General features: G+C 35.2%; 5 protein-coding genes and 2 long non-coding RNA genes across 11 annotated transcripts; 5 read left to right on the forward strand and 2 right to left on the reverse strand.

Moving 5' to 3' along the window:
- Window positions 1-312: 312 nt before the first annotated feature.
- Window positions 313-1781, reverse strand: LOC103830044. Its single transcript, XR_625661.3, has 6 exons — window positions 1531-1781; window positions 1329-1418; window positions 1137-1215; window positions 883-1036; window positions 617-700; window positions 313-527 (listed from the first exon to the last, which is right to left on the reverse strand). It is a non-coding gene; the product is annotated as an uncharacterized LOC103830044 (long non-coding RNA).
- Window positions 1782-7665: 5884 nt separating this feature from the next.
- Window positions 7666-13110, forward strand: LOC103849503 (ARF guanine-nucleotide exchange factor GNL1). The gene is made up of 3 exons (XM_009126255.3): window positions 7666-8185; window positions 8325-9086; window positions 9316-13110. Exons 2-3 carry the CDS (start codon window positions 8367-8369, stop codon window positions 12895-12897), a joined length of 4302 nt encoding a protein of 1433 aa, XP_009124503.1. The 5' UTR covers window positions 7666-8185; window positions 8325-8366; the 3' UTR covers window positions 12898-13110.
- A 1707-nt stretch (window positions 13111-14817) lies between these two features.
- Window positions 14818-16820, forward strand: LOC103849505 (vesicle transport v-SNARE 11). Of its 2 annotated transcripts, none has more exons than XM_009126258.3 (6): window positions 14818-15059; window positions 15415-15530; window positions 15811-15869; window positions 15940-16128; window positions 16197-16367; window positions 16482-16820. In XM_009126258.3, exons 2-6 carry the CDS (start codon window positions 15437-15439, stop codon window positions 16632-16634), a joined length of 666 nt encoding a protein of 221 aa, XP_009124506.1. In that variant the 5' UTR covers window positions 14818-15059; window positions 15415-15436; the 3' UTR covers window positions 16635-16820. The 2 variants fall into 2 exon arrangements, with proteins under 2 accessions (XP_009124506.1, XP_009124507.1); XM_009126259.3 differs by lacking the exon at window positions 14818-15059 and adding an exon at window positions 15117-15342 and having other exon boundaries at window positions 16482-16817.
- Window positions 16739-17982, reverse strand: LOC103849504. Of its 3 annotated transcripts, none has more exons than XM_018656053.2 (5): window positions 17740-17982; window positions 17561-17647; window positions 17340-17489; window positions 17143-17271; window positions 16739-16973 (listed from the first exon to the last, which is right to left on the reverse strand). In XM_018656053.2, the coding sequence occupies exons 1-5, from the start codon at window positions 17911-17913 to the stop codon at window positions 16875-16877; spliced, it is 639 nt and encodes a 212-aa protein (XP_018511569.1). In that variant the 5' UTR covers window positions 17914-17982; the 3' UTR covers window positions 16739-16874. The 3 variants fall into 3 exon arrangements, with proteins under 3 accessions (XP_018511569.1, XP_009124504.1, XP_018511570.1); XM_009126256.3 differs by having other exon boundaries at window positions 16796-16973; window positions 17074-17271; XM_018656054.2 differs by lacking the exon at window positions 17561-17647 and having other exon boundaries at window positions 16796-16973; window positions 17074-17271; window positions 17740-17980.
- A 2341-nt stretch (window positions 17983-20323) lies between these two features.
- Window positions 20324-24447, forward strand: LOC117133578. Its single transcript, XR_004457454.1, has 3 exons — window positions 20324-20387; window positions 20640-20728; window positions 23623-24447. It is a non-coding gene; the product is annotated as an uncharacterized LOC117133578 (long non-coding RNA).
- LOC117133568 (muscle M-line assembly protein unc-89-like) lies at window positions 20928-24447 on the forward strand. 2 transcript variants are annotated; one of them, XR_004457446.1, is made up of 3 exons: window positions 20928-22316; window positions 22415-24033; window positions 24116-24447. XR_004457446.1 is itself a non-coding variant. In XM_033290076.1 (2 exons), the coding sequence occupies exons 1-2, from the start codon at window positions 21018-21020 to the stop codon at window positions 23087-23089; spliced, it is 1974 nt and encodes a 657-aa protein (XP_033145967.1). In that variant the 5' UTR covers window positions 20928-21017; the 3' UTR covers window positions 23090-24447. The 2 variants fall into 2 exon arrangements, 1 of the variants encoding a protein (XP_033145967.1); XM_033290076.1 differs by having other exon boundaries at window positions 22415-24447.
- Window positions 24448-24614: 167 nt separating this feature from the next.
- On the forward strand, window positions 24615-25739 carry LOC117133575 (uncharacterized protein At4g04775-like). Its single transcript, XM_033290107.1, has 2 exons — window positions 24615-25402; window positions 25473-25739. Exons 1-2 carry the CDS (start codon window positions 25235-25237, stop codon window positions 25689-25691), a joined length of 387 nt encoding a protein of 128 aa, XP_033145998.1. The 5' UTR covers window positions 24615-25234; the 3' UTR covers window positions 25692-25739.
- Window positions 25740-25892: the final 153 nt, after the last annotated feature.

Genomic DNA, 25892 nt, shown 5'->3' on the forward strand with positions numbered 1-25892 from the left:
TTATAACTAATAGAATAACAGAAACCATGAGGGATGAATTTTGAGAAATCTGGTGATGGTTATATTCACTGTGAACCCTATGATTTCAATAACCAGGATACGGTTATGCTTGCAAAAACTGTGTTGTTGGAGCTCAGGCAAGTGCTAAGGTGATTACATCATACAAATCTTTAATGACTGAAGTTGATAGTTCATGTCGAAGCTCTAAAAGATATGTCTGATGTGCAACATTCTTCATCTCCGTTTCTAATGTGAGGTGAGAGGATAATACATTGGCTTTCATAATTATTTGAAATATAACACGTGTTACGCTATTTTCTAATAAACCTCAATATTTGGAACTGGCATAAGTAAGTAGATTGTTATTGTTTGACTAACTGTAACTACTTGTTTGTGTGACAGTAATAGTTAGGAAAAAAAGAGAATGGGGTTCTCAGTACAAAATTCTTAGTTTCTGCAAATACAATTCTTTGCTTGTAGGTGACATTGTTTAGAATACAACTCTTCATTAACACTCCTGTCATTTCCTGCACACAACCAGCACCAAAAGCATATGTTTTTATGATAATCTAAGTATAAAACATCTCTCTGATACAAAGAAGGCAAGGTGTAGCACCTGTTGAGGGTAGTCTCTGTTTTCTAAATGTGAATTGATGATCAGTTTCCCAACACGGTGAAGAGGCAGTAGATCTCTCTCGCCCTGTTAAAACAAATAATATACTACTTAAACACAATATACCTTTTTAAGGAAAATGTTGAGAAATGGGATATGTAACATATGTTTGGACCAGGTTTGATCTTCCTCCTAATTCTATATATCCCTGCATATCCCAGACCACTGATTATAGAACAGACATTAACTTTTCAGAGCAAGACAAATACCTTTCTTCCCAACCTCCATTGTTGTTTAGTTTCTCGAAGGAAGTCAACACCTTCACGCATAACCAAATAGTTTTCATATGTTTTACCAGTTCGTGCCAAGCCTCCAAGAGAAAACCACGTTGCATACGTGTAGCAAACTACCCAACTTCAATACCTGCCAATCATAAAGAAACACTTCTTATACATCAGTAACTTCTCCTGACCATTCTCTACCTTAGTTGTACAATCTTTAAGTTTTAAGGGATCATATGCACCATGAACCATCTGCCTCTTGAATCTTGAGTGCTCCCTCCTTTTCATTGGTGGCTGGAATGGAAGTCGCCTGAAACACATCTACAAAAAGAAAACATAATTAATAAACGGTATTGAAATTAACTCCTAAAAAGTCAGAACAAAGCAGAGTTTGTTTAAAAACTAAGATTATTATGAGTTTCAGAAAGGGAAACCTGAGAATCGACAAAGAGCATGTAGACACCCATCATCAACTCGCCACCGCGTCTAACGTTTCTGGGGTCCTAGAATCTGAGCAGCCAGACCTCCAAATCAGAAAATAGATCAGGGGATCAATACGATTATGAGTGAATTAGATAGAGATGAGAGAGCTGAGAGATATGAAGAGAGTATGAGTTCTAGCAGAGCAGTACTCACCTCTATTTATACTGTTTAGAGACCGCCTTTCACAAAACATTGAAGATGAATCGTGGAGGGATGATCAATGCGATTTACCACACAGCCATTAATAAACCGTTTCAGATCCAATGAAGAATTGCAGAAGATCCGCATCACCGCCGCATAGAAGAAGAAGATCAGATTTGGTTTTTTTTTTGTCTAATCATTATTAGGGTCTGCGCAATTGACATTACCACCATACTGGGCCGTATCGACGAAATAATTAGATAACAAAAAAGAAGGCCCAAGACTACTCCTTTTAATGAAACGGAGCGGAGCAAAGGGTGGACACGTGGCACGACCTTATGAAGCAAATTTTCTACGTGGATTCCTACGTGGCACGTCCAGGAGTGAGGGAAACTCTTTTTTATATAATTAGACTAGGGATTAACCCGGGCTACGCCCGGACATTTTTATTTTTTTCTAATTTAAGTTGTTAAATTATTTATATTTAGGTTATGATATATATTTATATAAATGTTAAGATGCATGTCATAATTAAAATTTATTTTTAAATTTTAACACGTTAAATTAACATATTTTTTACTATTTAAATATTTTTTGTAATTTTGTTGGCTATCTAGTTATCATATTTAGCAAAACTATCTGTTGAGTGTTAACAAAAATGTTTTAGATATTAAATTAAACTGTTGAGTATTTTTGGATCGACCACATGCTCAACAATCAATCGATCCGTAAAAAGATGGTCGATCTCCTTGGCCAGGTAAGTACAATTTTAGCAAAAATATCTTTGATTTTCAGATATTAAGTATATAACTATTTTTTTTTAATTGTATTTTTTGATTAAATTATTGTATTATAATGTTTATGTAAATATTTTTTGTGATGTTTGAATTTGTGTTGTCCGTATACTTAACCTAGATGATATTGATGTTTAACAATTTATTGTTTTCTGGAAATAGAAAATAATGATATATCAAAACGTATCTAATACTTGTTAAATGATAGTATAATGTAAATTATATCCATTATTTGAAAATAACCATTTGTTGTTTTTTTTTTTTAAATCAGAAATTATTTTTATTTAAAAACATTATTCATATATAATATAATAGTTTAAGTTTGGAAGATTAATCTATATATATAAATTATGTATATTTTTTAAAAAATAATTTAAGATATTATATATTGAGTAACTGAGTAAAAGCTGAATTTCTTATCTTGAAAATAAAATATTTATATTTTTGTCTTCATGTTATACTCACCAATCCATCATTGATATTTATAACTCAGTATGTTTTTAAAATAACTTAGTTTTAAGTAATAAACAAATTTAATAATTAAATTCATCACCTATAATGTTATATAAACTATATTTAAAAACTCTTTAAAATTATATTTTAAGCATAATATTACTATTATTTAATTTAAGTTATTTTAAGCAGAATATATGCTAAACCAACTTAAATTATATTTACAATAGGACCATCCTAAACGTGTTAATAAACCAAAAACAATACTAAACCAACATGAACCAATACCTGATTCGGCGTGGAAGGAAGTGTTTCGGGATAAATGCTTGAATGGTTATTAACTGTAATAGTTTGATCATGAAATAGTTAGTATGAATATTAACAATAAAATAATGGATTAGATTAATTTAAATTTGTAAGAATACCTTTGAGTCTATGAAAAGCAATTCAATTCCCATGAATAAGTTTGGCTTTTGGAAGTTGCGGGTTTCCCAACAATGAATCCACCTAACAAAAAGTTCGTTGTTATAAAAAATCTCCTTCAAAGTCATTAAAGGTTTTTGGGACGGCAATAGTTGATGGTGGAACCATTTTTTTGCTCGAGTGCTTTGAAGTTTTCCTTGATAGTATGAGGTTGATGTTGATGGAATAATGAGTTTTGTATGGACTTTCTTGACTCCCTCTGTTTCAAAATACATGAAGTTTTAGGTTGGGACACAAATATTAAAACACTTGTTTTTTATCTAAAAGGTATCACTAAAATATAAATTAAAAATTATTCAACCAATCACAAAACATACTACAAAATATAATTGGTTACACAGTTTTTGATAAAGTTAAAAGATACCTTGAAATATGAAAACATCATTTATTTTGAAACATCAAAAACTCTCTAAAACATTATCTATTTTGAAACGGAGGGAGTACATTTTAATTTTTTTTTGTTTAATGTGGTATTTTCATTTTTATATAACTTACTACCATTTTAAGATATATGTACCTTTAAGATAGATGTTTAAATCTTAATGTACTTTTTCCATTTTTTTAAAATGTTTATTTCCATTTCTTATATTTTTTATTTACGTAATATCTATATTTTATATTTTAAAATAGATATTTAAATCTTAATGTACTTTTTCCTTTTTTTTTAAATTGTGTATTTACTTATATTATATATTTTACATTTTAAGATAGATGTTTAATGCTTAATGAACTTTTTCCATTTTTTTAAAAAAATTGTGTATTTACTTATTATTATATATATAATTCATATATTATAGATTTACATATTTACTTATTATATATTTTCCTGTATATGTATTTACATTTCTTGTACTTTTTATTTACTTAATATCTCTATTTTACTTTTTAAGATAGATGTTTAAATCTTAATGTACGTTTTCCATTTTTTTTAAATTGTATATTTCTATTTGTTATACTTTCTATTTACGTAATATCTATATTTTAAATTTTAAGATATATTTTTAAATCTTAATGTAATGTTCCATTTTTAAATTGGGTATTTACTTATATTATATATTTAATTTTTATTTATATTGTGTATTTCTATTTCTTATACTTTCTATTTACTAATAATTTTATATTTTAAGATAGATTTACATTTTAAGATAGATGTTTAAATACTAATGTACTTTTTCTATTTTTTAAATTGTGTATTTCTTTTTCTTATACTTTCTATTTGCGTAATATCTATATTTTATATTTTAAGATAGATGTTTAAATCTTAATATAATTTTTTCCATTGTTTTTAAGTTGTGTATTTCTTTTTCTTATAATTTCTATTTACTTTATATCTATATTTTACATTTTAAGATAGATGTTTAATATTTAATGTACTCTTTCCATTTTTTTAAAATTGTGCATTTACTTATTATTGTATATATAATTCGTATATTTATATATTTATAATATTTACTTATTATTTATTTTTCTATATATTGTGTATTTCTCTTTCTTATACTTTATATTTTATTAATATCTATTTTTTATATTTTAAGATAGATGTTTAAATATTAATGTATTTTTTCATTTTTAATGTAAAACGGCAATGTTTTAAAGAAGAACTTGGACAGATAGTCAAATAGTTATATTTATGTTTTTTTTTCTTTTTTTTATAAAATGGTAATGTTACATTATGGAGATAAACTGTTTTTTTTTAGTGAAAAATAGTAATTTTACATATGTGTAATGTAGTTTTTCCATTTTTTCGTGTTGTATGTTTACATATTATTGTTATTTTTAAATGTAAAATGGTAATCTTACATATGTTTAATGTAGTATTTCCTTTTTTTATGTTGTATGTTTACATATTATTTATTATTTTCAAAATTATATATAATGTTTTTTTTACAAAATAGTAATGTTACATTATGGAGATAAGATGTCTTTTTTTTAGTGAAAAATGGTAGTCTTACATATGTTTAATGTAGTTTTTCTATTTTTTATGTTGAAAGTTTACATATTATTTATTTAAAATAAAAATGTAAAATGGTAATCGTACATATGTTTAATGTAGTATTTCCATTTTTTATGTTGTATGTTTACATATATTTATTATTTTCCAAATTATATATAATGTTTTTTTTTATGAAATGGTAATGTTATATTATGGAGATAAGCCGTATCTTACATATGTTTAATTTAATATTTTCATTTTTTGTATTGTATGTTTACATATTATTTATTATTTTCAAAATTATATATAATGTCGTTTTTACAAAATAGTAATGTTACATTATGGAGATAAGATGTCTTTTTTTTTAGTGAAAAATGGTAGTCTTACATATGTTTAATGTAGTTTTTCCATTTTTTTATGCTGTATGTTTACATATTATTTATAATTTTCGAAAATTAGTAATATTAAAATGTAAAACTATATTTTATGCCACGTGTCATCTTTCGGGAGAAGTTTTTTTTTGCTGATGTGGACGCTCTATGGAGCTTCAAAAGGTCCCTTTTATTAGTAAGGATTTTTTGTATTGTATGTTTACATATTATTTATTATTTTCAAAATTATATATAATGTCGTTTTTACAAAATAGTAATGTTACATTATGGAGATAAGATGTCTTTTTTTTTAGTGAAAAATGGTAGTCTTACATATGTTTAATGTAGTTTTTCCATTTTTTTATGCTGTATGTTTACATATTATTTATAATTTTCGAAAATTAGTAATATTAAAATGTAAAACTATATTTTATGCCACGTGTCATCTTTCGGGAGAAGTTTTTTTTTGCTGATGTGGACGCTCTATGGAGCTTCAAAAGGTCCCTTTTATTAGTAAGGATTATAGATATCATAGGCTGAACATATAAGACCAACTCCAACGAGGGAATGGTAAGAGGTCCTTAACTTTTTTTTAAAAATGAAAAATCAACAAAACAAAGAGAGAGAAACACACAAAAATCCTAATCTTACAACTTTTTAGAACCTTTACCAACCTCCAAAGTACATGTGTTAATCAGACATTGTTTCAAACGATTGTAAAAAGCAAAAATAATTATAATATTAATTACAATGCTGTCCTAAGCATGTCTGGATAGGCTTGAGGCCATTTTGAATTTGGTAAAATAAAATAAGTAATCAGCTAAATATGTTTACTTTTTTTTGTCGACAAGTAAATATATTCACATATAAAAATTATTAGCATACTATCTCAAATTTTGGTCAAACAAGTATAATATCTAAATTATGCAATATTTATTTTACTATATTTCACTAATAAATATAGTAAAATGTCATGTATCATCAATTACGTTTTTTTTATAATTATTCAGATTTCTCTGTATGTAAAATTAATATATTTTCTGGTCACAACACTTTTAAGTTGAACTAAAAAGAAGAGGCTTTGTTATTTATGAAGAACAAAAATAACATTTTCAAATTTATTTAAAACAATGAAAGAATACCCGTGCTTAGCACGGGAGAAACATACTAGTACGGTAATAACTCATCAATCATCATTAAAATAAATATATAAAAATATGGCATTACAAACTTTGAAATATCATTTAATTATATATTTTGAATTATACAATTTTACTACTAAAATTTTCAAAAATGTATATATATTTTTTTGAAAATTACAAAAATTTAATCGTAAAATCATTAGTTTCTTATATATCTATAAATTTTATAAATATTGTTTAGTTTTAATTTTTGATAATTATGCAGGTTTTTACAAATATATTTAATTAAAATAAATATATATAAAAATCTATCTAAGCTTATAATTTTAAATATATACATGCATATTCTTAAATATAATTTAAAATAAACAAAATAATTTTTATCTTAATTTTTATGTTTAATTAAATCAAATTTATATTAAAAAGAAATTTTAAATATTAATAAAAGTTTAATTTAAATATAATTTATATTTATCTGTTAAAATTTTTTTAAATTTTTTTCTCCACATGGTGCAGGAAAACACCTAGTATGTGAGTAAAAAGCTTGTCATGTAATATTTTCATGGAAAATTGTCACAAATGACACATTTATAGTACTACTTTTCATATTTATACTAATCACTTTTACCATCAATTTTAATGAAGGATAAAAGATACTTATACCCTTAGGGTTAACTAATATAGACTTAGGTTTAGAGTCGAGGTGTGGGGTAGGATTTCTGGAATGTGAAAATTAAGATTATAATAAATATATAAATAAGTACTTAAAAAATATTTAAAAAAATTTCAAAAATAGTTTCAAACATAATTTTCGATTTTCAAAAAGAAATTTTGAAAAAAAATCAAAAAAAAATTATAAAAATGTTCGAATTTGAAAAAGTATAATTCGAAAACATTATTTTTTTAATTCTTTTATTTATTTAAATAATGATTTATTATATATATATAACAAATGTATAAAAACCTTTTGTCACTTAACTAAGAATGTAATTTTAAAAATGTCTTTTTAGTAGTGGTAAAAACGATAAGTGGTATAAAGAAAGCTGTAAACCTAAAATCGCCCTATTTTCATACAGATGAGACAGATATTTGACATAAAGTTTAGGGGCCTCAGAAACTAGATCTCGTAACAAAGTGTGGCCCAACTCTCGGCCCATCTCAAAGCTTCCGCTTTCACAACCTTCTCTTCGATCATCTCTCAGAGGACACGTCCGATGCTTCTCCGATCTCCAGAATCGTCCCACTCGACATAGCCATTTGCAAGAAGATCCACCGTCGCCGCGTTTCTGGCGATCAAGGAGGAACAAGGATCTGATCTCAGTTGAGTTTTCGTGGCTAAGCTCCCACTCTACCGCATCGGCTCGATCCTTCACCATACACTGAGAGCTTCTACACATACGCCATTGAACCCAAAGAAACACTTCAAAGAGTAGAATCTGGATCTCTTTCTCCGATCCCGATCTCTCCAGTACATTTGGTCTCGTTAGATAGGTAGGCTGAGTCTCTCGATCCTCTTCCTCCTTCCCTTTAAGTTTCAAACTGTTCTATGTATTAGCTCTTAAGTTTTAATAGGTAGTTTTGCTGAGTTGCGATTCAATGAGATCTGAATTGTATGGTTTTGAATTTGCAGCTCTACATGCTTCGTGTGTGTATTGGTGTTTGAGGACGAGTTATGGGGTATCAGAATCACCATCCATCGGGAAGTAGAAACTCGTTCCATGGCGGAGAGTTCAACAAACCGTCCAAAGTTGCTGTGGCGTCTATGATCAACTCCGAGATCGGCGCAGTTTTGGCTGTGATGAGGAGGAACGTACGTTGGGGTGTCCGCTACATTGCGGATGATGATCAGTTGGAGCATTCCCTTATCCATTCTTTGAAAGAATTGCGTAAGCAGATATTCTCATGGCAGAGCAATTGGCAAAACGTTGACCCCAAGCTGTACATACAGCCGTTTCTGGATGTTATACTCTCTGATGAAACCGGGGCTCCCATCACCGGCGTTGCTTTGTCCTCTGTCTACAAGATCTTGACCCTTGATGTTTTCACGCTTGACACCGTGAATGTGGGAGAGGCGATGCATATCATAGTGGATGCTGTGAAAAGCTGCCGTTTTGAGGTGACTGATCCTGCCTCCGAGGAAGTGGTTCTGATGAAGATACTTCAGGTTCTTCTGGCTTGTATAAAGTGTAAGGCGGCTAGTGGGTTGAGTAATCAGGATATTTGCACCATCGTCAACACTTGTTTGCGTGTTGTTCATCAGTCTAGCTCCAAAAGTGAGTTGTTGCAGCGTATAGCACGCCACACGATGCATGAGTTGGTTAGATGTATCTTCTCTCAGCTTCCTTATATCAGCCAACTGGCTAATGAAAGCGAATTACCCGTCGGCGATAAGGTGATTAAACTTGACCTTCCTTGCTAGAATTTTTATATGTTTGTTCTATAGATAGAATATTTAACATGCTTCAGTGAACGCAAAAAGTTGTATCGTATTATGATTTATCTGCTATGCGTATTGATTGATAGAAGATGCCTCATGACTAAGTTTAATGGTGAATTGTGTTGACTATCTTGTCTGACTGTTTGTTTTCCACAAATTTCTCACTGTATTCTTTCGTGTCTAGGTGGGAACAGTGGAGTGGGATCAGAATTCTGGAGAAAACACAGTTGAAAATGGAAGTATTGATACTCTCGGCGTTGAGAAAGATTCTCCAAGTTCTGAGATGGTTATTCCAGAAACAGTACTCAAAAAAGATGAAAAGGGAGCTGAGGTCAGTGATGACTTAAATGTTGCTGCGAATGGTGAAAATGCAATGTTGGCGCCTTTTGGTATTCCATGCATGGTAGAGATTTTTCATTTCCTGTGTACTCTGTTGAATATTGGAGAAAACAGTGAAGTCAATTCCAGATCTAACCCTATAGCATTTGATGAAGACGTTCCTCTTTTCGCTCTGGGTTTAATTAATTCTGCTATAGAACTTGGAGGCTCTTCTTTCCGTGAGCACCCAAAATTGTTGAGTTTGATTCAGGATGAGTTATTCTGTAACTTGATGCAGTTTGGTATGTCGATGAGCCCTCTGATTCTTTCTACAGTTTGCAGCATCGTTCTTAATCTCTACCTGACTCTCCGTACTGAACTTAAGGTACAGCTTGAAGCTTTCTTCTCATGCGTACTTCTGAGGATTGCACAGAGCAAGCATGGCTCTTCTTACCAGCAACAGGAGGTTGCTATGGAAGCTCTGGTTGATTTTTGCAGACAGCATACTTTCATGGCTGAAATGTTTGCGAATTTCGATTGTGATATAACATGCAGTAATGTGTTCGAAGATGTTTCAAATTTGCTATCAAAGAGTGCCTTCCCAGTTAACGGGCCTTTATCTGCTATGCACATAATTGCATTGGATGGGTTAATCTCCATGGTTCAGGGAATGGCTGAAAGGGTTGGTGAGGAATTGCCGGGTTCAAATGTTTCGACACATGAAGAAGGATACGAAGCATTTTGGACAGTGAGATGTGAGAACTACGGAGATCCTAATTTATGGGTTCCCTTTGTCCGAAAGTCAAAGCACATCAAGAAAAAGCTGATGGTTGGTGCTGATCATTTTAACAGTGATCCTAAAAAAGGTCTGCAGCAACTCCAAGCGATGCACTTGTTACCTGAAGAACTTGATCCAAAGAGTGTGGCATGTTTCTTCAGGTATACATGTGGGATAGATAAGAACCTTATAGGAGATTTCTTGGGAAATCATGACCAGTTCTGTGTTCAGGTTCTTCATGAGTTTGCCAAGACGTTTGACTTCCAGAATATGAATCTTGATAACGCCCTGCGTCTCTTTGTGGGGACATTTAGATTGCCTGGCGAGTCGCAGAAGATACAGAGGGTGCTTGAAGCGTTTTCTGAGAGATACTATGAGCAGTCACCACAGATATTGATTGATAAAGACGCTGCCCTCTTGTTATCTTATTCGATTATCTTGCTGAACACAGATCACCACAACACTCAGGTCAAGAAAAAGATGACTGAAGAAGATTTCATCCGTAACAACAGGTGCATAAATGGAGGCGCAGATCTTCCCAGGGAATACTTATCTGAGCTTTATCATTCAATCTGCGACAGTGAGATTCAGATGATCCCAGATCAAGGAACCGGTTTCCAAATGATGACCTCCAGTCGGTGGATTAGTGTGATTTACAAGTCCAAAGAAACCAGTCCCTATATCATATGTGACAGCGCATCGTATCTGGACCGTGACATGTTTCATATCGTGTCCGGTCCCACTATTGCTGCTACATCTGTGGTTTTTGAGCAAGCAGAGCAAGAAGATGTTCTGCAGAGATGTGTTGATGGGTTATTGGCCATTGCAAAACTTTCAGCGTATTACCATTTGAATAGTGTATTGGATGATCTGGTCGTGTCTCTCTGCAAATTCACGCCATTCTTCGCGTCGTTATCTGTTGATGAAGCTGTTCTTGCTATAGGAGAAGATGCCAGAGCAAGAATGGCTACTGAAAGTGTGTTCTTGATCGCAAACAAATACGGCGACTATATCACTTCGGGATGGAAAAACATACTGGAATGTGTCTTGAGCCTCCACAAACTCCAGATTTTACCAGCTCATATAGCTAGTGATGCTGCGGATGACCCAGAGGAAGAAAGACCTTTAGCAAATCCCTTATCAGTAGTATCACAGGTACAACCCTCAGAGACCCCTCGAAAATCCTCTAGTTTTATCGGTCGGTTTAGCCAGCTTTTGTCCTTTGACATGGAGGAGACAAAGCCATTATTACCTACCGAGGAAGAACTTGCAGCCTATAAGCACGCTCGTGGTATAGTGAAAGATTGTCATATTGATAGCATATTCTCAGACAGCAAGTTTCTCCAAGCTGAGTCCCTGCAACAGCTAGTAAACTCTCTCATAAAGGCAGCCGCGAAAGATAAAGCTAGTGCTGTCTTTTGCCTGGAGCTTTTAATTGCAGTAACTCTAAACAACCGAGACAGAATCCTACTGATCTGGCAAACTGTTTACGAGCACATCTCGGGTATAGTTCAATCAACGGCGACACCATGCCCGCTTGTGGAAAAGGCTGTGTTTGGTGTGTTGAAGATTTGTCAGAGATTATTGCCTTACAAGGAGAATCTAACAGATGAGCTTCTGAAATTACTCCAACTGGTTCTCAAACTTGATGCAAGAGTGGCTGATGCATACTGTGAGCCCATAACGCAAGAAGTAGCCCGTCTTGTAAAAGCGAATGCATCTCACGTCAGATCTCATGTTGGTTGGAGAACAATCATATCTCTGATATCAATCACAGCTCGACATCCAGAAGCTTCTGATGCTGGATTCGAAGCTCTCCGGTTTATAATGTCAGAAGGAGCTCACCTGTTGCTAGCAAACTACATTCTCTGTTCGGATGCAGCTAGGCAGTTTGCTGAATCCCGTGTCGGGGAAATCGATCGGTCTATCTCAGCCATCGACTTAATGTCAAACTCTGTGTTCTGTCTTGCTAGGTGGTCTCAAGAGGCGAAAAACTCGGTGGGAGAAGATGAAGCTATGAGGAAACTAAGTCAAGACGTCGGAGAGATGTGGCTCAGGCTTGTGAACAACCTCAAAAGTGTTTGTCTTGATCAACGCGACCAAGTGAGAAACCACGCCATCTCAATGCTACAGAGATCAATAGCCGGTGCAGACGGAATCATGTTACCACAACCAATATGGTTCCAATGCTTCGACGCCGCAATCTTCCCGTTGCTAGACGAACTGCTCGCTGTTTCGATCGAGAATTCAAGAAAGACATTCAAGAAAACAGTTGAAGAAACGCTTGTGCTCGCCACAAAGCTCATGTCAAAGGCCTTTCTTCAAGCTCTCCAAGACATCTCGCAGCAACCATCGTTCTGCAGACTCTGGCTTGGTGTATTGGACCGTATGGAGACTTACATGTCGACCAAGTTCAGAGGGAAACGCAGCGAGAAAGTCCATGAACTCATACCGGAACTGCTGAAGAACACGTTGCTGGTGATGAAGACGACGGGTGTTTTACTACCGGGTGATGATATTGGAAGTGATAGTTTCTGGCAACTGACTTGGCTTCATGTCAAGAAGATATCTCCTTCTCTGCAATCTGAAGTGTTCCCTCAAGAGGAGCTTGATCAGTTTCAGAGACGAAACGCTAAGCCTGAGGATACTCCGGTGGTACCGGAAAACTAAGACTCAGAACGGTGGTGGTGGAGTAGTAAGGATTTGTTTTTATACAGAAAAGCATTATTGAGAAGTTTTTTTTAGAAACTATATCGAAATATTATATCTTTGCAGTATAGCCTTTTGTTTGAATATAGTACTTTTGAGCTTTTGGATTTTTATGGAATGTCACGTTGGAATTATGGCTTTGATTGGAGATTTGCTTGGAGGCGATTCAGGAAAGCGTTGTCACAAGTTGCACAAATCGGCTTTTGAGTTTACCAATAGAACGGACAGATAAAATGAACAGTTGAACTGAGTGAGCTTTTCAGGGTGCCGCCAACCCATTCATGTATTTTTCATTCTGAAACAGAATAATGTCAAAATAGGGTTGAGCTTTTCTAAAAAATTATTACTTTACCTTTATTTCTAAATACAAATTAAAATATTCTCATTAAATTAGTTTTTTAAAAAATAATTTTATTTTATTCTAATGGAAAAATTACAAAAGTATAATATTTTTAATGAAAATTACAGTAATCAACTTTACTAAACAAAAACAAAGATAGGATAATGTTAAAGATATGCATGTCGAATTCAAAGACAATAATTTTATATAGCTTCACAAATTAGAGTTGTTTATATTATAGTTGTATATTCACTTCAATTTGGATATTATCATGTGTAAGTAGTAGGATAAATTTTCCACTACAAGCTACCTACCACAATTACAAAAGCTTAATAATTTTCAATTATTTAAAAAAGCACATAGATTATAGAAAATTTGGAATCTCCTCACAAATATTTTCTTGAACATACCTCTGTCTCTCTATCTTAATATATTCTCATAGATCATTTGAGTCCAAATTTTGGATCTTGCAATTTAAAAATTAATTATTATTTTCTTTGTTTTTAAAAAATTTACTGTTTCATTTCTTATAAGTTATTTATATAATATCACCATTATATTTCAACATAATAAAAACTCGTGGTTCCATATTTTCGCCGGAAACCAACTAGCGCAATGGACCAACTAGGGGTGGGCGTTCGGGTATCCGGGTTCGGATCGGATATTTCGGTATAGAGGTGTAGAACGTCAGGGTATTTCTGTACTTCGGGTCGGGTTCGGATATTTTTAGTTTGGGTTCAGTTATTGCGGATCGGTTTCAGATATTTAGATTTTGAAAAAAACAAAATTAAATTTTCATTTCTCAAATTTCTTGTATTTAAAAATATAACTTTCACTTAACTAATTTTTTATTTTTAATAAATTGAATGGTTAATAGATTTGGACATAACAATTTGAAACTAAAAAAACATTAATTTGGTATTGTTTTTAAATTTTGGATGTAACTTTTTGTTAATTTTTGAAATAAAAAATTTGACATGCATTTTAAGTGAGTAGCAAAACTTTTTCTCCGTAATTTTATGTATGTCATATGAATTTAAAATATGTGTAGTATCAATATAAATATTTTATATAAAATGAGAGATGTAAACTAGATTCAGATTTCCGTTCGGGTTTCGGTTCAGATTTTAGTTCGGGTTTTTCGGATTGGATTGGGTTCGGATGTCACTTCAGATATTGAATAAAGTGTCCACCCTTGACCAACACAACATTGGTGGTTAAAACTCATAGTTTACCAAAAAAATAATCAAAACTCGTTTAGATGCTTTGTATTTAGCTAATTGTTTTAAAACTCAGTTTTTCTAACCACCATAAATTATTCAAACTATTTTAACAACTTTTCTAAAAAAAGACTATAAAATTATTATTAATTTTGTTAAAACTTTTTAATCTACTAGTTGATCAATGATTCATAAAAAAATTTAAATTTTGATTTCAAGATTTATAGAAATTAACGGATTTAAAAAATTAAATAAAAATCATATAAATAGTTTCATCTAAGTTTAAAATATTGAAAAATCAGTTTAAAAAAAAAAGAAAACATAAAAGAAAAGAAAAGATGTAGAGAAACGACGGGTGCCTGCTGGTGTAGGATAGAAACAGTGTATGTGGATGTAGCTTATAACTACCCAATCCCGTTGAGCATATTTCCTCCGACCAGACCATCCCCAGAATAATAATAATAATAAAATTCAACGGAGGCCGCCTTCCCTTCACCGGATCACCTTCCTTCCTTCCTTCCTTTGGATCTATCTTCCGATTCCGACGGTTCTTCGTTTCTCAGGTCTCCTCTTCCTTTCTCATCTATTCCCTTTTTAAATCCTTTTTTTTTTTTTTGCTTTAATCGCTTGTTTCATGGGCGATCACTTTTCTCTCTTGCGATCGGTGAATTTTGCTTCTTTTTTTTTGCATAAACCTCGTGTTGACATGTGTTTCGAGATCTAACAATATATATTATTAGGGTTTACGGATTGTTGTAGACATTAATCATCGATCCTCTTTTGATATCGCTGAAGAAAATTGCAGTTCCTAGTCTTGCGAACTGTTGATTTGTTCCTAATTTGGGGGTTAGTGATCCTAGCGGAATTGGATTTCATTTATCTATTTGATTCATCATCATCATTGTGTGTTGCGTGCAGAGTATCAATCTACCTTGGAACAATGACTGAAGTGTTTAACGGCTACGAGCGCCAATACTGCGACCTCTCCGCCAATCTCTCCAAGAAATGCTCCTCTGCTCTTGCCCTTGACGGAGGTAAGTAATTCCATATCATCTCTTGCTCCTCATCCACTGCCCCTACCTTCCTTCCTCTTTTATGTGTTACTACAAGCCTTTCTCTGCTTCCCAGGGCCGGCCATAGGCCATGCTAGTTGAAACATTCGCAACAGGCCCCCAAAAGTTTTGAAAAAAATTACATACAAATAAGCCACCAAAAAAAAAAATTCATACAGCAGGGCCAGACCCCCAGAATCTCAGGTCCGGCCCTGCTGCTTCCCTTTGATAGCTGATGATACCTTTACTGATTGAATTGCAGAACAAAAGAAGCAGAAGCTCTCTGAGATAAGATCTGGCCTCGATAATGCTGAAGCATTGGTATGTGTGACTCTGGAATATAGCAGTGTTTTCTTTATTGTCCCTTTTAACATTTTTTCTTATTCACCAGATTAGGAAAATGGATGTCGAGGCGAGGAGCCTTCCACCGAGCATTAGGACCAGCCTCCTTGTTAAACTAAGAGAGTTCAAGTCTGATCTCAACAACTTCAAAAGCGAAGTCAAGAGGATCACATCTGCTAACTTGAACGCTGCTGCTCGCGACGAGTTGCTTGAAGCTGGTCTGGCTGACACAAAGACGGTATGTAAAGAGAACTCACTAGTATCTTTTTTGACATCTTTTGATTGATCTATGACATTTGAGGGCAGGCTTCGGCTGATCAAAGAGCGAGATTGATGATGTCAACTGATCGATTGGGTCGAACCACTGACAGAATCAAGGACAGTCGAAGAATGATGATTGAGACTGAAGAGCTTGGCGTTTCTGTCCTCCAAGACTTGCACAGTCAGAGACAGTCTCTCCTTCGCACTGGCGACACGGTATGTACTCTCTTCTTCAGCACGATTTTATCATGAAGAAGACTACGTTTTATTTATCTACTACTTGTGATTGGTATCTCTTTTAACCAATAGTTAGTTCTCTGATACATACAGCTTAGTGGAGTAGACGAAAATGTTGGAAAGAGCAAGAAGATCTTGACGGGCATGACCAGGAGGATGAACAGGAACAAATGGACCATTGGAGCCATTATCACCGCTCTGGTCGCGGCTATTATCCTCATCTTGTACTTCAAACTCACCAAGTAATCCCTCTGTATCTAAACTCTTTGTCGCTGAACAAATGGTGTGCATCTTTTATTTAATCCTTTTCTGGCTTTCTGTGTGATAAGTTATGTCTTTGCCACCTTTTGTATTATCACGTTCTCTTGTTTGCGTTTGCGATTACATTTGTGTATTTTCATACTAAATGATGCAAATTGTTTTGTTTTATTAGAAACGCGTAAATTACATTTGAAACAATTAGAGCCTAAGCCTTGAGATTTAGAACTAGTCGTGTGTTTTTCTTTCATGCTTGAACCTGTTATAATCAGCGAGCAAGCTCTCAACAACCTTATGCTTCATGCTATCCACCAAACCAGTCAAAATCTGTAGAAACGAAATCACAACCAAACATCATTTACAAAGCTGAAATAGTGGAAAATATCGTTTCTGAGTTCTCAAACGCATATAAGAAACCGTTTCTAACCGCATTGGCCACACTTCTCTTAACATCTTCGGGTACAAACGCAAGAACCGAAGGAAGGACGAAGCTTACGTTCATCTCTAATTGACCTTTGAGCCTTGTGTGGCTTCCGCCTCGGTCTGGGTACAATGCTCCTTGAACTCCCAGAGTGAAATCAGACTGTTCCATGACCTGGCCAAGCCCTTGAAGCTCCCATTTCATCTGAAAGTAAACCGTTAAAAGGGAACAAAAGAGTGAGAATCGTCAAGGGTTGTGTCTGTTTCTATTACCATGTTAAGCTCAAGAACTCTGGTTATGTCTAGAGGTACATCAGGCGGGTAATCTTGACCGTTGGATTTACATCTAATCCGCATGTCCACCACTGGCCTTGCAGTGAGGAAGAGGAAATTTATAGGTGACATATGAATTCTCCATTCTTCCTGCACAAATAAAATATTGTTAGATACCGAATGCATTCCCACTTACATAAAAAGTAACACATATTAGCTACCTCGTTAAGCCTATAGCTTCTAGGTTTGTCAGGAAACATTGCTTTGAAAACCCTACACTTATCCTCCAAATACTCATCGAACAACGCCTGAACTTTCGCAAAACGCGTCAAACACATACACAGTTGTACAGTGATGCATATATATAACTCATTATAGGAAATGAGAGTGAGAATGAGACCTGAGGAGACTCGTGCAATTGAACATCGGTAGAGAATTTAGATGAATACTTGGAGGGTTTTACAGTTGACAACTGGCACTTGGCTCCCGACCGTAATGTTCTCATCTCCGCCGCTATAGACCTGATTCTTCCCAGCATTGTCGGACACGACAAAACTGTTGAGCTGACAGCCATGTTAGTAGTGTCTCTCTAGGTTTTCAAGATTGGATGATGTTTGATCTTTCCCACATGTTTGAAAGATAAGGGGATATGTGTCTTTCGGCCTTGTATGTAGACGTGGTATATCGAGGGACTATCCACCTCATCAACATTTTGAATTCTTAGGGCCCTCTTTGATTTACTCCTCTAGTCACGTTTTTCTCACTATTAAGAAGAAACAATCTTGTTGAACAAATAATAAAAAAAAAAAGACAATCTCTTTCTCTCTATACTCTTTCTTCGGTTCTCTGTTATGAAAACAGTCTCCTTTCTTTCGGCAAATCAGGTCAGTAACAGAAAATTGTGTGTTTTTTTACAGTGTTCTAAACATTGTTTTAGATGACATATTAAAAAAGAGTCTAACCATACATTTAATCAACAATCTTCGTAAAAAGTATAACTACCGCCTAACGATTTCTTGCATTGTTTTCTCTCAAAATATTACAATTGACAGATTTAATATTCAAATACAGTTTTCACATAGTTACTCCATAACTAATAGCTCGACGGCATAAAATTGACATGATATAGTCAATAGTTTTCGTCTATTTTTAACAGTTGACTATTATAATCCTATTTTTTTTTAATTATAATCCTAATTTTATGGTGTATATTTTATACTAGTTGATACAAGTTGTTTTGTTTAATATAAAGAGAAAATTACTAGAATGTTACACATTTTATGGTTTATTACTAAAATGTTGTATATCTTTGTTTTATTACTAGAATGTTTTCTCTTTCTTAGTAATTTACAATAAGGGGCTTTTGTTATGTTTTATTTTCTGAAACTAATTTTAAAGATCAAAGCCACATCAGTTATTAAAAATCCACATCACATCAGTTATTTTCTGAAACCAAACCGTCTCTATCACTATCACTATCATACATACGGTTTTGTCAAAAAAAAAAAAAAAGAACACGAAGAACTGTGTTGTGTCGAAGAAGGAACCGCAAACCGAAATCCTCTCACCCTTCGAAACCCTCGTCGACATTGTTCTTTACTTCTTCGAACTCTCTCTAACTCTCTGTCGTTGAACTCTCTATAACTCTCTGTCGTTGAACTCTGTCTCGTCGGAGTTTTTAGAAACCGTCGTCTGTACGAAATCGCCTTCACCGCATTCTCATCAACGAGTTCATCTTTTCCGGTAAGATGTCGCGACGTTATATATTGTATTTTGGTTGAGTTTGTGGATCAGTTATATATTGAGGCTGTGATATGAGTGTGTCGAGGTTTTTGTTGCGACTGAGTTAGGGTTATGTTGACTGTGCTATGGGTTTGTCGAGGATTTTGTTGTGTCTGAGTTAGGGTTATGTTGCGGCTGAGATATGTGATTGTCTAGGCTTTTGTTGTGTCTGAATTAGGGCTTTTTGTTGTGGTTGAGTTATGGTTATGTTATAACTGAGTAATTATTATGTTGTGGCTGAGTTATGGTTATGTTATAACTGAGTAATTATTATGTTATGGTTGAGTTATGGTTATGTTATAACTGAGTAATTATTATGTTATGACTGAGTTATATATATGACCTAATATATTTTAATATTATGATATGGCTGTGTTATTTTTATGTTGTGGCTGATTTATTGTTGTGTTATATGATCAGATGGATGTTAGTCAAGTCGAACCACGTGATTACCCTCCAAGACTTTACCCTTCTAACCTAGAAGGTAAAGATATCAATCATAATTTTCGTGCAGGACATTTCCCCCACATTAAAGAAACAATAGGACTCGATGTGTGGGAAGAACTGGTGAACTCTTCCATTGGAGTAGTTGCTAGGCTACTTTCACGCGAAAACATTTGGTCTGGTAGGACCGTACACTATCTGCTATGTAGACAGCTACGAGTGCATAAAAAGGAGATATGGTCTGTTGTGGTTGATGATGTTATCAGGTTTAGCTTGCTCGAGTTTGGTGAGATCACTGGGTTAAACACAGGTCCATTGCCAACAGAAAGTTTTGAACCTGACCAATACAAAGAGTTTTGGGAGGAGTTGAAGGTGCCGCTTGGGATGGGACCCAAGTATGATGAGCTGAAGGCAGCATTAGAGTTCTGTCCTGGTTGGAGTTTTGAAAAGCGTAAGTGGTTGGGGATGTTATTTCTTCAAGCCATGGGACTGTACTGTTTGCATCACAATTCAAGGATACCCTTTCAAAGTGCAATAAGGGTATTCGACGATGAAGCCATGAGGTCGTATCCATGGGGTCGGACTGCATACGAAGTTCTTGTTGACTCTCTGAAAACACTGTGTCCAGATGGAAAGTCATACACAGTAAGCGGCATGAAGGACGTTTTATTGGTTTGGGCGTATGAGTCCATCGTCTGTTTCGGTGAGAAGTTTGGGAGAGTGGTCAACAATGAAGACGTTCCTCTTTTGCGATGGGGTGGAAGGCGTACACGTTCAAGTTTTGATACTGTCTTGTCTGACGAAATCAAAGATCATGGCGAGGTAATGTTTAACTGCTACTTATACGACTGAGTTAACAGCTACTTAATGGTTGAGTTTATTTTATATTGTTGCCGAATTAGTCTATTTGATGGCTGAGTTTATTTTATATTGTGACCGAATTAATTTATTTGATGGCTTGGTTTTGTGTTATTTGATGGCTGAGTTTATTTTATATTGTGACCGAATTAATTTATTTGATGGCTTGGTTTTGTGTTATTTGATGACTGAGTTTATGATAAACTGGTGTTGCAGGTCCGTTTGAGGAGAATGGTTATGAAGGAGTCAATTGAAGAGATGTTTCCTGTATGGTCGGATGAACCTGACGACCCACAACTCGTTAGGTTGGTAGAAGACATACACGCAGGTAGATACGTGAAAGGTTTCTGGGAAGTACAGAGGGATGAGCAGGGGAAGGGAAATGAGAAGAAGAAGAAGAAGAAAACGAAGGGAGTTTCATCAGAAGCTGAGCCATCAACAAAGAAGCAGAAGAAAGAAGCTGCTGAAACGAGAAAGGGTTCTAGCGAGGAGGAAGCTGTATTGGACAAAGCGACTCTGACGAATCTTGTGAGTGCTCTGCAGAATATTTCAGCAAAATTTGACGCTTACGATTTTGACCGGAACCGGCCAGTGATGGACGAGAAGACCCTAGATAACGTGGTGAAAGCTGTAGTGCAGCAGAGTCTGAAAGTTTTGGGGGAAAGAAAAATTCCCGACAACGATGCTAAACTCTCCTCCGCCGGCGTAGAAAAATCTTTATCGGTGACATCATCACCTCGTAGGAGGTCGCCACCGGAAAAGTCGGACAAAAGTCCAGTGGTAGAACCGCAGGCCCAGGAGGAGAAGTCTGTAAAAACTCCAGTGTCAGAACCGCGGCAGCAGAAAAAGCCTGTCAAAAGTCCAGAGCCGCCGCAGCAGAAAGAGAAGGCTATCAAAAGTCCGGTGCCGCCGCAGCGGAAGGAGAAGGCTGTCAAAAGTCCGGTGCCGGCGCAGCAGAAACAGCAGAAGTCAGTCAAAAGTCCAGCGTTAGCTGAGACCCCTGCAAAGAAGAATTCGGAGCTTGAGAAGGATACAGTGGTGAGAAGGATTTTGGGTGAAGATTTTAATGAAATTGATTTCATCAGTGTTTCTCCTGCAAAGATTACTAAGGATGCTAAGGATGGTAAGGATGCCAACGTTCCAGCCTATGGACGCGGCTTACGGGGCAAGGCCAAGCGTACTGTTACTGTAAAGGATGAGGCTATCGAGGATAAGAAAAAAGCACAGCGGGCAGAGGCTGCGTTGAAGAGGAAGGAGAAGCAAGAGGCTAAGAAAAAAGAGAACGAGGAGAAGAAACAGAAGAGAAAAGCGGCTGAGTTACAAAAGAAACAAGAGGCTGGGTTACAGAAGAAAAAGAAGGAAGACGAGGCTGAGTTAACGAAAAAAAAGAAGGAAAAAGAGGCTGAGTTACCGAAGAAGAAGAAAGAAGAAGAGGCTGAGTTACAGCGGTCTGCGGAATGTGTTGTGACCAACGACGAAGTTCTTGCGGAAGATAACGCATTGGCGGCGGAGTCTGATGTCGAGCCAGCTGAATTGATTAGATTTTCCGTGATAAAGGAACTTCGGGAGAAATCAGTTAAGTTATCTCCACAAGGGTTTTCATTGACGAACCTTGATTCAGCACCAGATTTTCCGTACATTGGAGACAATGGACAGACGACTTGCATGAGGAAGAACATTACGCCTTCATCAGTAATATACGACCCTTGCGCACCTGTTGATCCGGCGCGACTGGAAAAACTGAAGCAACACATTAAGGCAATTCCACCCAAACCACCAGCACCTAAAGATAAACCAGAAGAACCCTCAGCTGATCATGAGAGTGACTTCTACAGCATACTCATGCATGAAAGACTGTGGGCTGACAAAGAATATGGATGGGTGTTTGATAATGTAAGTCTTTTCTAAGGCTGACTTATATATTCTATAAAGGCTGACTTATATATTTAATTCATTATATTACGGCTGACTTATTATTTTTCTTTGTCTAGCATATCGCTGCGTATATGAACGTCCTCATACAAAGGTCCATGCGAGATCCCACTCCATTCTGGTCCAAGCGGATTGGTTTCATAGACCCTTGGTTGTTAAGTTCTTGGGCTTCCCTCGATTACAGGCAGTTCAAGATGAAACCTGCTTCGTTCAAGTTCAAAGACTGTGGTTATGAAGCGTTGGTAAACGGGAGATTCCCCGAAGAATTTGCAACAAACTTGAAGTGGTATGCAGATGTGGATCACGTGTACGGATGTCTTCAAACCGGCGGTAATCACTGGGTGGCGTTTCACGTGGATCTGATCAAGGAGAAGATAGATTGCTACGATCCAATCTATGGAGAGTCAACACCCGAAAGTGAGCAAAAAAGGCTAAATGCTTTTAGACCTCTACTGGAGATGCTTCCCTGGATGTTGAATGAGCTTATTCCTGCCGATCTCCGAAAGCATTCTAGGAAGAGGTTCACATTCAGACGGAAGAGCAAAAGATACATTCCACAAAACAACATGTCAGGTGATTGTGGGGTTTATTCGTTGAAGTTTGTGGAGTGTCTAGCGCTTGGTGTAACTTTTGATGGCATAAACGATAGTAATATTCAAGGGTTACGGGTGAAGATGGCAGCAGATATCCTCGAGGAAGGAGGAAATGTTGGAATGAACAATTTGTTTTCATAATGAAACTGTGTTTGTTTGTGAACCTGTGTTTGTTGTTATGTTAACTATTTGACTTTGGATAACTGCTGTAATAACTCAGTCGTATCGATTAGTAATACTCAGCCAGTACTCATTGATAACTCAGTCATACCTCAAACATACCCTAGAATCAAAATAATTAATAATTTTTCATTCGAATGTTATATATAAAGTCCAATTATCAAAATAATTAATAATAACTCAATGTGTGAGCATGATCTTTGTTGACTATACGAGTTTGGAATCGATTATAATCTTGAGGTATATGTTGTCTCTTATGAGTACCTAAAACTCTAGGCAGTGATATGAGGTGTGAGCATGATTCAAAACACGTAAACTGTTATTGTGTTATTTATTATGAATTTGTGATATTTATCATATCTTGTGGTTCGTACATCATAAATCATAACCCTAAACAATCTTATTCGGAACCCAAACCCTAAATAACTAAACCCTATACCCTAAACGGCAAACAACAAATCAGCCGTAAAGGTCTTAATAACTCAGCCTGTTAGTGTAAGTTAATATTTACATATGGCGCGAAAATTTTAGATATTTTATCTCGCGACCTTTAATGTTCTATACTTCCCCTATATATAGCCCCTTCTCTTGCACCTTCTCGCCTTATCTCACTAGAAAACCTAAACAATATCTCTATATCGCCTTACAAAGTTATGATTGTTCCTGGTTATTCAGAAAGGTTAGAGAACAGAGTCAATGAGATACTAAACTCTGAAAATCGTGAAAACCTTCCCGTTCTATACCCTGGCCCGGGTGTCTTGCTTGACAGCGTAATCTGGTTTAAATTTCTAAGCGATCTCTCCCTGGCCATCCCGTCGATTTTAGCAGAAGGATGGGTTCATGATTGGCCGACATGGCGCGCCATTCCCGATCATTTTAAGGAACGCTGGTTTCTTCAACTCGTTGTAAGGACAACATCTTTGAATTGTTTTTGATATTAGACATAATAACAGCACTTACATTTGGAAATTGGTTTTTTTGTTGTAGCGCAAACGCACGTGGGCACGAAGATATAATTTTCAAGTTTGGACAAATTTTAATCTGGTGGCCAGAACGGTGTTTCGTTGTCAGATGCGCCTCTTGAAGAGGAGGTGGGCACATGGGGGTGAGAAGCCTGCGTGGATGCTAACTAGAGTTTGGCGTGATCTTGTCCACATGTTTGAAGAATTTGGTCCTGATAATTTTGGTTTTAGAAATTGATTTGTTGTTTTTGTTTGTATTCAGCCGTCAAGTTTTTGTAAAGTTGTTTAACTCAGCCGTTAAGTTTCTATAAAGTTGTTTAACTCAGCCATTAAGTTTCTATTAAGTTGTTTAACTCAGCCGTTTAGTTTCTATAAAGTTGTTTAACTCAGCCGTTAAGGTTTTATAAAGTTGTTTAACTCAGCCGGAATTGTTTGCGTCAAACGTCAGTGTTTCAGTTAAGTAACTCAGCCGTAATACGAATTAAGATACTAATAACTCAGCCTTATATTGTAAAAATACAAAGCCATAGTTAACGCTATTTTCAATGTATTATTATGGCCGCCATTACTTAATCGAGACCAGTATTAGAGTCCTTTATTCTCTTATTATTATACGTGCGAGAAATTCCATCGTCATTGAGAATATCGAGACTCATTATTATGGCCGTCATTACATTATCGAGACTACTATTATTAGAGACCTTTATTCTCTTATTATTATGTGCATGAGAAATTTCGTTTGCATTGAGAATATCGAGACTCATTATTATACGGCTGGCACGCATGTATCGGATTATTTACATAATCGAGGTATTGTTATTTTTAATGTAACTCAGTCAATACGTCTACGTTAACTCAGCCAAAATATAGACGCTAACACAGCCGTAATACGAATTCAACTTAAGTGTTTGATAAAATAATAAAGAACCTTTCGTATTTCTTGATTTGATTGAGTATTCGTCATAATTAAAGTGCATCACGTGTGTGGAAAAATACGGCTCAAACCTAATATCGAGGCATTTAATAGTTTATTAATTTAAATTATTCCTCTTTATTTGATTTTTTTTAAAAAAATGATTTTATATTACTATCACTATTGTTTTAACTTTGTCTTTCACACCAATTTCTCTTTCATTCAAAGAAAATGTCTTCTTCATCATATGTGTCTCGTAACACTTACTTTCACCGCCGGCATGTGGAAAGAGGAACGCCAAAACAGTGTTGGTGTGGTGAACCCGCTGAATTATGTACATCTGCATCACGGGCTAATCCAGGAAGACTGTACTATTGCTGTCGCAAAGGATATATTAAGGTTTGATTTTTAATTTTATTCATTATACTGTCAATGTGATACTAAGAGCTGGGCATGTTGGTGAAATCAGAGACATTTATTCAAATGGGCGGACGAGTGCTTGGTGGAAGAGGTAGAAGATATGAAATCGGTGATGAGTGACATGACCAAAGGCATATCAGATCTGAGAGGAGACGTTGGTCGGTTGGAGAAAGAACTCGGTAAAGCGGAAAAGATGAAGTGTTTGATGTTTCCAGTGGTGGTTTGTGGGTTTGGTATGGCCATATTTTGGCACTATTTCTTTGCGTAGTCATGTGTTGTAATCATAATTTAGACGCAATGTTTTTAGTAACTCAGCTATTACGTTCAATTGCAACTCAGCCAGTACGTTAATTAATTCATAAGCAAACAATAACCCAGCCATACTACGAGTATTCGTCAGTCATAACGTTTTAATAACTCAGTTTATAACGTTCACTGCAATTCAGCCGTTACGTTAATTAAGTCACTA

The sequence above is a fragment of the Brassica rapa genome, chromosome A04 (assembly GCF_000309985.2).
Source record: "Brassica rapa cultivar Chiifu-401-42 chromosome A04, CAAS_Brap_v3.01, whole genome shotgun sequence".
NCBI lineage: Eukaryota > Viridiplantae > Streptophyta > Magnoliopsida > Brassicales > Brassicaceae > Brassica > Brassica rapa.

Excerpts from the sequence above, each read along its gene's own strand:
- LOC103849504 (XM_009126256.3), bottom strand. The coding sequence starts at position 17,913 with ATGGCTGTCAGCTCAACAGTTTTGTCGTGTCCGACAATGCTGGGAAGA. Across the intron at positions 17,648-17,739 it reads AATTGCACGAGTCTCCTCAG|GCGTTGTTCGATGAGTATTT; the intron begins GTCTCATTCTCA and ends GCGAAAGTTCAG. Across the intron at positions 17,490-17,560 it reads GAAGCTATAGGCTTAACGAG|GAAGAATGGAGAATTCATAT; the intron begins GTAGCTAATATG and ends TTATTTGTGCAG.
- LOC117133568 (XM_033290076.1), top strand. The coding sequence starts at position 21,018 with ATGGACGAGAAGACCCTAGATAACGTGGTGAAAGCTGTAGTGCAGCAG. Across the intron at positions 22,317-22,414 it reads ATGGATGGGTGTTTGATAAT|CATATCGCTGCGTATATGAA; the intron begins GTAAGTCTTTTC and ends TTCTTTGTCTAG.
- LOC103849505 (XM_009126258.3), top strand. The coding sequence starts at position 15,437 with ATGACTGAAGTGTTTAACGGCTACGAGCGCCAATACTGCGACCTCTCC. Across the intron at positions 15,531-15,810 it reads TGCTCTTGCCCTTGACGGAG|AACAAAAGAAGCAGAAGCTC; the intron begins GTAAGTAATTCC and ends ATTGAATTGCAG. Across the intron at positions 16,368-16,481 it reads TCCTTCGCACTGGCGACACG|CTTAGTGGAGTAGACGAAAA; the intron begins GTATGTACTCTC and ends TGATACATACAG.
- LOC103849503 (XM_009126255.3), top strand. The coding sequence starts at position 8,367 with ATGGGGTATCAGAATCACCATCCATCGGGAAGTAGAAACTCGTTCCAT. Across the intron at positions 9,087-9,315 it reads AATTACCCGTCGGCGATAAG|GTGGGAACAGTGGAGTGGGA; the intron begins GTGATTAAACTT and ends TTTCGTGTCTAG.
- LOC117133575 (XM_033290107.1), top strand. The coding sequence starts at position 25,235 with ATGTCTTCTTCATCATATGTGTCTCGTAACACTTACTTTCACCGCCGG. Across the intron at positions 25,403-25,472 it reads GTCGCAAAGGATATATTAAG|AGACATTTATTCAAATGGGC; the intron begins GTTTGATTTTTA and ends TGGTGAAATCAG.